Here is a 13,533-nt window from a genome sequence, read left to right on the forward strand (position 1 = left end):
ACCAACACACTACCCTTGATGGATTCTGGGATTGTGTTCATCCCCACCTAAACCAGTAGCCCATCTCAGCCCCTACTGAAGTAAAGCCATTTCACTGGCTGTTTTCTGAACTGTGTGTGTGTGTGTGTGTGTGTGTGTGTGTGTGTGTGTGTGTGTGTATATATATATATATATATATATATATATAAAAACATGTACACTTAAAATATTGTGTCATCAAGTTAAACGAAGTTCTGTGACCTGTATAGAGTATGCAAATTTGCTTATATTTGCATATTGCATATATTTGCATAACTATCCTCATTAGTATAGTGGTGGGTATCCACCCCGGTCATGAGAAAGAAGAAGAAGAGTTGGTTTTTATATGCCGGCTTTCTCTACCAATGAAGGAAGAATCAAACCAGCTTACAATTACCTTCCCCTCCCCACAACAGACACCCTGTGAGGTAGGTGGGGCTGAGAGAATGTGACTAGCCCAAGGTCACCCAGCTGGCTTCGTGTGTAGGAGTGGAGAAATAAATCCAGTTTACCAGATTAGCCTCCGCCACTCATGTGGAGGAGTGGGGAATCAAACCCAGTTCTCCAGATCAGTGTCCACCGCTCCGAACCACCGCTCTTAACCACTACACCATGCTGGCTCCCTGGAAGACCAGGGTTTCATTCCCTAATGGGGAGGAGCTGAATATTTTTCGAGCTGGCACAGTGTAGAGAGGTTCATGTTGGACTAGGATCTGGGCGACCCAGGTTTGAATCCCCGCTCTGCCATGGAAGCTCCCTGTGAGCCAATCACATGTTCTCAGTCTAGCCGACCTCACAGAGTTTTTGTGAGGATAAAATGGAGACTGGGAGAAAAATGTAAGCTGCTTTTGGTTCCTATTGGGGAGAAAGGCAGGGTATAAATGAACTAAATATATAAGATGTTTTATTCTTGCTATTTACAAGGAAGGGCAATGAACCATGCAGAACATGGAAGTCCAGCCCAAACTGACCACTGGAAATTCTAACAAGTACCCAAAAAATTCTACCATGGCCAAAAACACAGATATTTTTTTTAAAGATAGAGGAGATTCTCAGAATCATGAATTCTTCAACCAATACAAAAAGCCACCCTTTTTTATGGGGGTCTCTGATTATTCTCATCATTGAGGGTATGGTCAACTTCATTCTCCCACTCGATCGTCTCCCCTCCCAAACAGTCCTCCACCTCTGTGGACTCTCTTCACAAAGCGGGGGGGGGGGGGGGAGGAAGAGTGTGCATTACAGAAAGAGGAAGGTTCCAAGATGCGATTTAGAAAAGAAACCTGTCTCACGCCACCTGAATCAGCCTTGTTTCAGACAAGAGGGCGCAGGCAAGCATTTGCAGGCCGCACTAACGGCAGATGAGTTCTGGGATGGAGCCGTGTGTTTACACCCAATGACAGTTTGATTTATGACTGATATTTCTACCATTACTCTGGCCTGGGGTAACTCGGCTACCAGTAATGGCCCTGCCAAATGCAACTAGCGAGAATTTCACGAGGCACACAGTCACCGGCTATAAGCCAGAGCTGTCTCATTCAAACTCGGAGATTGAATAACACTGGTGGTCAATGCACCGTGAATTCATAATGGCACACTCCAAAGCCCTCCCCCCTCCAAGGGTGACTGCAAATGATAGGGTCTAGAGATAACGCTTGCAAGCCCCAGCAGCACACCCCTACAGCCATGAGTAGGGTTGCCAGGTGCCCGCTGCTGGTGGGCAAACCCCCAGCCATTTACCCTTCTGCCTGCCAACCTGAGGGTCGGAGGGCAAACGTGCATGCACACGTGCATACGACGCACAGCACTTCCAGTTTAGAACCGGAAGTTCTGCCTCATGAGGGGCCTTTACCTCTTAGTTTGAGTGGTAAAGGGCCGCATTACCACTCAAACTAAGAGGTAAAGGCCCCTTGCGAGGAGGCACTTCTGATTCTAAACCGGAAGTGCCGCGCACGCGCGCACATACAATTACAAAGAAAAGCCTCCCGCCAGAGGAGAGGAGGCACCTGGCAAGCCTAGCCATGAGTTCCTGCTCAGACACAATTTGCATGGTGGTGTGCCTCATGGAAAGACTGGCTGCCTTAAAAACTGTCCCCAAGATGCAGCTACTTCTCTATCTCCCTCTTGTCATCTCAAAAGCTGCATCTGCACTGAGAGAGCCAGCGTGGTGTATGCATTTTGGCCTATGTGGCCTTCTTCATTGGTCATATATACATTTACATATTTTAGAAACACATCCAGAAATACACTGTAAAGTGATAACCTGAACTGGGGGAGGGGGGGGGGAAGAAAAGATATATTTTTTAACACTCATCAATAGACCTTCTAACACATTTGGGTTATTTATTGGTCATTTACATTGTTTTTTTTATCATCAACTATGTTGGAAAATTAGCAACTATTTTATATATTGTCGAAGGCTTTCACGATCAGAGTTCATTGGTTCTTGTAGGTTATCCGGGTTGTATGACCGTGGTCTTGGTATTTTCTTTCCTGACGTTTCGCCCACAGCTGTGGCAGGCATCATCAGAGGAATAACACTGAAGACACTCCTCTGAAGATGCCTGCCACAGCTGTGGGCGAAACGTCAGGAAAGAAAATACCAAGACCATGGTCACACAACCCGGATAACCTACAAGAACCGATTTTATATATTCTTTTAATTGATCAGTGTGTACATTTAAGGCCCAGTGTTTTTAATTTAGTGAACACTTCATAGTAAATAATATCCGTATTTTGTTATAATTTTCAGCTCAACTTTTAGGTTCTTTATGAAAGACACTGTCAAAGATAGGACATTTTGGAGGACTTTCATTCATAGGGTCGCCATGAGTCGGAAGCGACTTGACGGCACTTAACACACACACACATGAAAGACACTGTTTCGAGGGTCAGATCTTGGTCTCCAAAATACAAAAGAGAGTAATGGAAAGGGCAGGGGTAGCTATGGGGGGGGGCACGACCCAGTTTCAGAGGCTTCATGATCCACTTTTGGGTCCCGACCCACAGGTTGGGAAACACTGGTCTAACTGACAGCCTGAACGAGTACAGGGTTGTGGTCCTGGGAGCATAACCATTGAGTGCCGCAGCCCTTGCCAAGGAAGCCTTCTCCCAGGCTCAGTAGAAGGGAATATAGTAATGGCCACTGTTTGATCTGTCTCCCATCTTTGCTCCGGCATATATGAAAAGAACTTTGAATATTCACAGATTAATGCAAGCAATGAACCACACTTTCCCTCAAAATTCATTTTAAACGCGTAGAAAGAAAAATGAGGTTGAATACCTTCAGGACTGTATCATTTCACACTGTAGGGGTGGAGAGCAGGGACGCTGCATATATCAGTAGTAGAGCTGGCATGGCATAAGAACATAAGAAAGGCCATGCTGGATCAGACAAAGGTCCATCAAGTCCAGCAGTCTGTTCATACAGTTGCCAACCAGGAGCCTCTAGGAAGCCCACAAACAAGACAACTGCAGCAGCATTACCCTGCCTTTGTTCTACAGCACCTAATATATTCGGCATGCTCCTCTGATCCTGGAGAGAAAAGGTATGCATCATGACTAGTATCCATTTTTACTAGTAGCCATGAATAACCCTCTCCTCCATGAACATGTCCACTCCCCTCTGAAAGCCTTCCAAGTTGGCAGAATGTCAGACAAGGATCTGGGAGACCCAGGTTCAAATCGCCACTCTGCCGTGGAAGCTTACTGGGTGATCTTGGGCCAGTGGCATGCTCTCAAGCCTATCCTACCTCACAGGGTTGTTGTGAGGATGAAACAGAGGAGAGGAGAACAATGTAAATCACTTTGGGTCCCCACTGGGGAGAAAGTAAAGGCATAAATGAAGGAAATAAATAAATGCATCCTAAATTAGGGGGAAATACTTTAAGCTAACATTAGAGAGAAAGGGTCTGACTTCTAGATAGGCTGGTGCTCCCATGCCTTTACTTTTAGAAGCCAAGCCTTGGGTATTTGGGCCTGAAAAGACAGAAGATACAAGAGAAAGAGAGGCTGAAGAAATATCTTAAATGAGGCTGAGGCAGTTTGAAAGTGCTGCGCTGAGAAAACAGGCAGATGTTAATGTGTTTGAGTGAGCTCTGGAAAAAAGGGATTCTTCCTATGCTACCTGGGGGGAAAAGAAGGCTATGATGAGCACCTATTGGCTAGCACCCCTTACAGCACCAATGCACCCCTTCCTCAGCCAACTGGAGCAGTTCTGGAACTGGTTTTAAAAGGTGTGTTGTTGTTGTTTTGGTCTTTTGCAAAATGAAGGATGAACAAAGGTGGAAAGTCCACTTGAATCAAACTGGAGCTGCTCTAGGGTTCCATGTTTGTTACGTTCATGTTTAGGCAAGTTAAAAAAGCTGGCTTCACAGGCTGCATGAAGAGCCAGCTGTAGCTGCTGATAATATTATTTCTTCTTTTTCAGTCTGTACCCTTTAGAGAGGTAACACCTGTTTGCACCTCAAAAAATACATTAAAGATGAAGGTGGCGTCTCTCCACCTGAACATCCAGTGACCCTCAACAGCTAAAATCTGTCGGGCAAAGGAGTGGGTAGTGGAAGAGGAGGAGGAAGGAAAAAAGTAAAGTGCAAGAGCACAGAGCAATTAATGCTTCCTCTCCTCCTTGCTGCCCGGCTCAGCTCTCTGGCATTGCTCCTGCCAATCTTTCACCGCTCACCTTCATTCATCATTACCGGAAAATGTCTAAGCTGATGCCAAGCGCAGAGAGGGAGACGCTCATTCTAGCTAGCAGCAGGCAGGCCAAACTTCAAATGGCTGTTTGCACAAGCAAATTATTCTCCTGCAGGGACTTAATGGGCTGATGGATGGTTCGTTTATGCCCAGACTCATCAAGAAAATGATCAGAAGAAAGGAAGGAAAAGGGAGAGAGAAAAAGGGAACTTCCAAACTGGAGATGGCAGCTGCAAGCACCTGGCACGGCCAGGAGAGCCGTGGCGTGGTGCCCAGATCTCTCTACGCACCAAGAACGTGATGCTGGGCAGGCAAAATCCTGTTGGGCTGAAAGTGCAAGGGAAGAAGTGAGTGTAAGATGGCACAGGAGGGGTGTCAAACCGGGGCTCACAGCAGCATGTCCTCGTGCCATCATGGCCGCACTGCCGCCTCAGACGGAACTGTGTCCCTCAAAGGCGCCATCTAGATTCCAACACCAGCCCCGTCACCTGACTATGCACTCAAGTCAGCTGATCCCAAGGTCCAATCCAGCTCCACCAAGTCCAATAAAGGCCATGCTTCAGAGACAGATCTTCACTCTGAGCAACCTTGTCTCGCTGGAGAAGGTTCTGCTTGGCTCCGCCTTTGGAATTTGACCTCTTGCTTGACCTGGATCCCTCTTCTTGCCTCTGACCTCTCTGATCTTCAAACTACTGCTTCTGGAGTTTGGCCTGTTGCTGAACCACGTTAACCACGTTTCTTGTCCTCCTGCCCTTTCAGTGCTACTTTTGGACCTGACAATGTGCTTTTCTTCTCTGGCTCTGTTGGGCTGACAGCTGACTTCTCCTCACCATCAAATCCCACAAATCCCACTCCTTGGGGATCTTGCCCTCAACCAGGGTTCCCACCTTTCTGAAGCATCATGGGATACCAGCCACTGAATGTTCAGAAAGTGAGCTAAATCCCAACCCCGTTGCCATTTTCCTATTGCAGTTACCCTCCCTCTGACCCCAGAGAGCTATTTGCACCATTGGGGGGAAACATACAGGAACCATTTAGGGAGGGACTGTGACTCAGTGGTAGAGCATCTGCATGGCATGCAGAAGGTCCCAGGTTCAATCCCTGGCATCTCCAGTTAAAGGGACAAGGCAAGTAGGTGATGTGAAAGACCTCTGCCTGAGACCCTGGAGAGCCGCAGCCTGTCTGAGTAGACAATACTGACTTTGCTGGACCAAGGGTCTTATTCAGTATAAGGCAGCTTCATGTGTTCATGTGTATATTAGGAAAATTGTGCAGGATGTGTGTGAAAAACTTAATTCCCCTCTTCCCCAGCGCTGTGGCCACAATATGATTTCAGGGCAGCTTTTCATTACAACAACTCCAAACACACAACCACAGGGCGACTCAATCACAGATCTCACTTCATATTGTCTAGTTAGACCACAGAGCCCCCCTCCCAACCTTTACAGAGGAGGGGATCAAGCCCAGCTTGAATGATCTCAGGCACATGTTCACACTCCATGTTAGGCCCTGTATGTCCACCACAAAGTGCAGCTGTAAACAAATGCCCAGAAACACTGAGAGGTAACGTCATCCTCTCCAGTTTTACCCTCCAACCACAACCCCATCGCCCCTGTATTTAAATTAATTAAGAATGGCCCTAGTACAAGATAACATCTGTAAGAACAAGGAGTGGTAGTAGCTCTGGTCCCGGGGAATTCCTTCAAAGAAGCTCTCCAATGCTCACTTTTGGACTTTTCAGGCCAAAACGTTTTTAATCAGAGAATCCTCAAACAAAGCAGGAATAATCATGTAAACTTGTCTCTTCCCCTGATACTTGTACATAATGCTGGTTAACCTACATTTGTGCGCGCGGTGTTCCAAACGCTAGAAGCTATCCTATAAATATTATAAATAATCTGTTCCTGGTTACTCTGCTCATACCATCAAAAATACATTTGTCATGGGATGCTTCAATATATTTTTTTGCCTATGTGTCTGTTCAAAATTATTATTAAGTTGAAATATGATAAAATCATTCTACAGTTTTCAGAAACAAAAAGAAAATAATACTTGGATTGCAAAGCCAGAGCAGTTCCCAAGTAAGGAAGGAAGGGATCTTGTAAAACATAACTGTTCAGAAGGACATTTTTATAACTGTAACAGGGCTGGATTATAATGGAGTGGTTCAGGAAGGAGCTTTACAAAGGGGACCGGACTGTAGACTATTCCACTGCATATGGTATGTATTATCCTGCTTTTACTGCACTGTTTTCTATGTGTTTCCATGTTCTGCACTGTTAGACATATCATGTCTACAAGTTTGTGCACTGTTTCAAACTTTTGTAATTCTAGTCCTATTGCATTGTTTATCAGTTGTCTCATCCTACTGGTTGCATTTGCTTATACTGTGTAATCCGCCTTGGGTCTCAGTGAGAAAGGTGCGCTATAAATAAACAAATAAATAAGTAAAATACCCCAGGTCTAGTAATGTGTATATTTTCTTTGCTTTTTGGCCATAGCCTGCTCCATCCCAAGGGCTTGTCATGGCCATCAGTATGCTGACCATGCTAACTGATCCCTCTCCCTCAAAAGCTGAAGGGGGCCTGGGGGGGGGGGGTCTTACATTACTTCTTGTAGGCATGTGGGCTCAGATTTTGGCAAACTTCCAGCAAATATACAACCTACTTGGGGGAGGGAGAAACAAGTCGCAGAAAGCAAAGAAGTAAATAGACAGGCTCAGTGTTTCCAGAGAACAATAATGACAAAGGGCTATACCAGTGGACGGAGGGGGAGGCAATAGACAGTGTATTTACAAGACCTACCTTGGTCTCTTTGATCTTCACAGCAATCACTTGCTTGCGCTGCCGGATGATCTCCATCAACTCGTCACACTCCTCCATTAGTTTGGCCTCATGCATGGCTGTGTTCACCTATTCAGAAACATAGGAAGTTGTAAGAAATACCAGCAGCACCAGTACTCGGTTATTGGTGCTATGGAGAGAATGCATCTCCCTTCTCAACGCAAAACCAAGGAGTACTGTCCATGCACATAAATGTATAGTTTGCCCCTCTGCCTCCTGACCAAAATTGAGGCCCACAGAGTGGAAACAGGGGCAATTTTTGTTGTAGTTGCTACAGGACGCAAGACTGTGATGGACTATTATTTGAAAACAACTGTGATGGACTATTATTTGAAAACAACAGCGTTATTACTTCTATGCAAAGATGCTTGGGACTGATGGCTTTGTTTATAGAAATATTAAAAATGTAAATATACTTACCAAACAGGTAGAAAGTTGAAGTTTGGTACATACCAAAGCAAGACACGCCTGATTACTCAAAAATACATAAAATGGTCATGGGTATATTTCTCCCTTGAGAACCAGTAGGGGTTAAGAGTGGCGGATTCTAATCTGGAGAACCGGGTTCGATCCCTCCACTTCTCCACCTGATAGGTGACCTTGAGCCAGTCAGTTCTCTCAGAACTCTCAGCTAGGGTTGCCAACCTTCAGGTGGTAGCTGGAGATCTCCCACTATTACAACTGATCCCCAGGTGATAGAGATCAGTTCACCTGGAGAAAATGGCTGCTTTGAAAAGTGGATTCTATGGCATTATACCCCATTGAAGTCCCTCCCCTCCCCAAACCCCACCCCCTCAGGTTCCACCCCAAAATCTCCAGGTATTTCCCAACCCAGAGCTGGCAACCCTACTCTCAGCCCACGCAGAGGCTGGCAGTGGTAAACCACCTCTGAAAATATCTTGCCTTGAAAACCCTACTGGGTCGCCTTGATGGCAAAATCACACATATTTCTCCCTCGACAAGGGAAACATGAAGCATGCCCCTCAAATGGTTAATGTACCTCAACTACCCTGGCTAGGAAGATGTTGGGCAAACCATCCAAGTCAATTTGCATACTAGTACCCAGAGCTTGCATGAATAATGTTCCTGGCTGTCACTGGAAATCCCCCCTCCCAATCTGAGTTTGTTGAAGCATAGGGGTGGAGGAAGAGTTCATTCAATCAATGTATTCTTATCCTGCCCTTCCCTTGGGGAACTCAAGATGGCATTCCTGATCTCTTCTCTGTTTATTCCACAACAAAAACAACAACACCCACCCCCCAATAAGAGATGGGAACTTCATGGCATTCCAAGCAGATGCTCTACCATTCAGTCACAGCCCTTCCCTAATGTATACATGTATATTTTCTTTGGGTTTTGGGGGGGGGGGGGTTGGCCATAGCCTGCTCCATCCCAAGGGCTTGTTATGGCTATCAGTACGCCAACTACTCTAACTGATCTCTCCCCTCCAAAAGCTGATGTGGGGGAGATCTTACACTACTTCTTGTATATATGGCTGAGAGCCAGCATGGTATAGTGGTTAGGAGTGGTGGACTCTGATTTGGAGAACCGGGTTTGATTCCCCACTCCTCCACATGAGCAGGGGATGCTAATCTGGTCAACTGTGTTGGTTTCCTCACTCCTACACATGAAGCCAGCTGGGTGACCTTGAGCTAGTCACAGCTCTCTCAACCCCACCTACCTCACAGGGTATCTGTTGTGGGGAGGGAAAGGGAAGGTAATTGTAAGCCAGTTTGATTCCTCCTTATGTGGTAGAGAAAGTCAGCATATAAAAACCAACTCTTCTTCTGGTCTCATTTCCAGATGCACATTTCTAGTTGCCGTGGGAAATTCCCCCTCTCCACCACTTTGAGAATGATTTCAAGCATGAGAAGGGCTCTGTCCGTAACTGTGTGTCTCCTCCTACACACAGCTCAGTTTGTTCTGTGTTCGTCTCTTTGAGCCTGAGAACCAACATTATGATGACGCCAGTTTAGCCAAGAAATTGTTTAAGAAGCCTGTTCACAGTCTACTGGAACTCATATGTTGCACTCAATTACACTAATGTGGGGGGTAATGGTGACGCTGACCTGTGTGTGTGTGTTAAGTGCCGACAAGTCGCTTCCGATTCATGGCGACCCTATGAATCAATGTATGCTGACCTACAACAGACATAAGACAGACTGGGTATTAACTCGGTGCCATTCCCCAAATGTATTTTTTTCAAGCAAAGGGTTCCAGAATTCAGGTGCTGGTGAGCTTGCAGTGTACAATCAAGCACCTCTGGAACTGAGCTGTCTTTCAAGAAAGATGCAGAAGCAGAGATGAAGGGCACATCCCTAGCGTTAAAGAGCTTTCCTGCTGCTCCGTTTAAAGTTGGCTCTCAGGTCTTTTCCCTCTAAAGACTGGAGAAATGGAAGCTCACTAAGATGGGGAAAAAGTGCATTTCATCAGCCGTGCTGGAAGGAGCAATTGATGGAGCTTAAAACTTCTAAATGAACTGGAAAACTGCAGCCTTAAGGGAGGGGGGTCCTGAAATCTCTCAACTGAAAGCAAATGGCAAATCCTATTTGATATGTCCTTTATAGGTCCTGGGGCGATGAGTGGCGTCTGGTGCAGCACAAGAAAAAGGGAGAACATTATGTGCAAGGGGGAGGGGAGTGGGGAAGGGAAGCGTGTGCACATGTTGCTTGCAATGAAAGAGCCAAAGGGGCATGAACTGCTAAGGACTAAAGAGAAAAATTCGAGAGGCACAGAGCATGCAACGACTGGAAGAGACATCCAAGTGAAATATGCTTCGGGGATTCCATATGTCTTCGGAAAGGCAGCACTGCCTAAATTTTAAAAAGCAATTCAGCGCAGAGCTAATCTCTTGCGATTCTAAGTCAAGCATCTCTCCACTACTATTCCAACTCTCTTCCATTCACAAGACTCATGTACTTTAACCATGCTGAGAGCCAGCATGGGGTAGTGGTTAAGAGTGGAGGTTTGGAGCGGTGGACTCTGATCTGGAGAAGCGGGTTTGATTCCCCACTCCTCCACATGAGCGGCGGAGGCTAATCTGGCGAACTGGATTTGTTTCCGTACTCTTACACATGAAGCCAGCTGGGTGACCTTGGGCTAGTCACACTCAGCCCCACCTACCTCACAGGGTGTCTGTTGTGGGGAGGGGAAGGGGAGGTGATTGTAAGCCGGTTTGATTCTTCCTTAAGTGGTGGAGAAAGTTGGCATATAAAAACCAACTCCTCGGCCTCCTCTTCTTCTTCTTCAAATGGCATGTAGACAGCTAGTACGGTGCAGTAGTTCGAGTGGTGGACTAGGACCAGGAAGACCTGGGGGCAAATTCCCATTTTGCCATGAAACTTACTTAGTAACCTTGGGCCAGTAACTCTCTGAACCTACCTCAGAGGGCTGTTGTGAGGATAAAATGGGAGGAGGGGAAAACACAGTATGATGCCCTGAGCTGCTTGGAAGAAGGGCATCATAAAAAATGCATTGAATGCATGTATGGCTGCTTTGTCACACTGTATGGCACCTAGAACACTACTTGTGCTAAATAAATGTTTTGCAGGAGTTAAAGAAGTGGCAAGAGTGCCCCCTAGATGAAGTTGGGAGTCCCCTTGTAGAATGCACACTTCTACACACCAAAATTTAGTAGCTGCTCTTTAGTGCTAATGATTTCAGATTTCAGAACCAGCGTGGCGTAGTGGTTAAAAGCGGCGGACTCTAATCTGGTGAACTGGGTTCGATTCCCCACATGAAGCCTGCTGGGTGACCTTGGGCTAGTCACAGTTCTCTCTGAACTCTCTCAACCTCACCTACCCCACAAGGTGCCTGTTGTGGGGAGAGGAAGGGAAGGAGATTGTAAGCCAGTCTGATTCTCCTTAAAAGGTCGAGAAAGTTGGCATATAAAAACCAACTCTTCTTCCCTTTCTCTTGCTTGCTTTGAAATGTGATACCAAAACTGCTATCATAAAATTAGCAGAGAGAGTGAAGAGGTCATTCTTTGTTATGGTACCCCAAGATCTAGGGGCTCAGTCCATTAAAGTGAACCTTGAAAATCTTTTTTATTCAGATTACCCTTTTGGTTGCTGAACACATCAATTAGAGCTGCAATCGCCTTTTGCCGTTATGGTTTGAAAACTGATAAGTTAATCGTCCCTTCTGTTTATTATTTGCTTTTAAAAATGGTTTCATGATTTGTTAATTTTGCTGGATTGTATTGCTGCTCCCTGCCTTGGGAATATTTTACTGAAAACAGAGTTAGCCCTTTTCTAAATTACATTTTTTTAAAATTAAAGCTCTTTGGTAAGTGCTTGAAAATCTATGAAGAGAAAGTTTAGATTTCTGCCATGCCCTTACTACTTAAACCAACCAAAGACAAGACTAGAAAACCAGAGAAGATACTCTGGCCCCAGGCTATGTATTCTGGTTGGAAGGTACATGATACTCCAGTGTTGACCAAGCAGAACACTTGTGGTTCTGGTTAGTGCTTGGATGGGAGACTTCCTGAAAACCTTTATAGATATATGCTTACGTTTCATGAGAGATAGAAAGATATAAATAAAACAACAGAAGAAATATTTTAAAGTTTGCACCTGTTAAGATCTTATTCCCAAGAGTACACAAAAGATAAAAACATGTACTGGTGAGATTTGAGGCTGAACAAGAAATTAAAATATTTCAAATACATGCTTGGAGCTTCCTCGCAAGATCTGAACTACCCAGTTATCTGGGCTGCCCAAGCTCAAATTAAACCATTCATTTTTAACGGACTTGCTGAATAGCCAGTGTCTTGTAAAGAGTGATGCTTTGATCTAGGCGACCAGGTTCTGCAGAGCTTATTAAGAGCCAAGAGCTCAAAGAAAAGTGCACTGCAATATAAGGCCGGCTTTTTTCATGAGCTAATGAGCTTACAAAGGACAGCAATGATGTTGCAGGGTGCTAAATTAACTTGCGCATGGGGAAGGGGGTGTGCAAAAATGTTTCACTTTGATCTAAAACACTCAGTTCTTATTATTGTCAATGTTAGTACTAGGATAAGTCAGGGAAGGTGAGATTGATCATGAAAAAGGTAATGTTAGGTGGTCAAATTTCAAAGGAACAAGGGGAGGGAGAGAGGAAGGCCCTGCAATCTGGAGTCCCTCACTCAAAGTAGGGACCTGGGAGTTTGGATGGGATCTGCAAACCATCTGTTTCCACAGTATCCAGCCTTTCGGCCTGAACGCTGATTTTTAAAAAATTGGTAGGAATCACATGAATGACCTTAAAAGACAACTAGTAAGGCATAAACAACCTATATAGCTGATTGCACCCCTCTTGTGGTTTCAACATAACATTAACTCTCGGTTGCTTGCTTTTTCCAGGCAAAGAGCTCCGAAGACAGTTTTTTTCCTTGTGGAAAACCGAGAGGTGATACAGCCAGATGTGTCCCGGCAAGCCGCTCTGTATCAGCTAGTGACCTGGAAAAAGAGTTATGCGGGGGCTTTGGTGGAAGAAGGTCAACGTCTCTTTCAGAAACGCTTGCTTGCTTGCTGAAACAAGCTCCCTGTTTCTTTTTCTTAAACAAAGAGCGTAATTTTTAAGAAGCGAGGACTGTGGTTCACATCAAGTGAAGTCCTGGCCCTTAATCCCGGGTGTATGCAGACAGGCTGCGGCAGCAAGAGAAGAAGCACTTTGCCTATGCTTAAGAGCCACCTAGACATTTCAGCCCCTGTATTTATATACCCCTTTTCTGCAAAGGGGTGGTTCACACTGAAAATATAGAAAATGAAACACAGGAGAAACTCTCTCAGACTGACGGGGAGCTTCTTCGACTTCTACCCCAAAGCCCACAAAGTCTTTAAGTAGCCCCAGGCAAGGTGAGTGGGGGCATTCACAACTGAATTCACTCAGGAGGTCTCTTCAGGATCTAATGGCTCTCTTCTTGGCCTTCACCTCAGGACCCTTGTCTTAGGTATGATTGAAGCATCAAACTGGTAAGGCAAAAGCATTCATC

General features: G+C 45.4%; 1 protein-coding gene across 2 annotated transcripts in view; it reads right to left on the bottom strand.

Moving 5' to 3' along the window:
- MID2 (midline 2) overlaps positions 1–13,533 on the bottom strand; it is a 226,391-nt gene that overhangs the window by 37,847 nt on the left and 175,011 nt on the right. For both annotated transcript variants that reach the window (XM_056859198.1, XM_056859197.1), the window contains one exon: positions 7,518–7,625. In XM_056859198.1, the coding sequence (XP_056715176.1) occupies positions 7,518–7,625 (108 nt within the window). The remainder of the gene's footprint in view (positions 1–7,517; positions 7,626–13,533) is intronic.

This window comes from Euleptes europaea, chromosome 13 (assembly GCF_029931775.1).
Source record: "Euleptes europaea isolate rEulEur1 chromosome 13, rEulEur1.hap1, whole genome shotgun sequence".
Lineage (NCBI taxonomy): Eukaryota > Metazoa > Chordata > Lepidosauria > Squamata > Sphaerodactylidae > Euleptes > Euleptes europaea.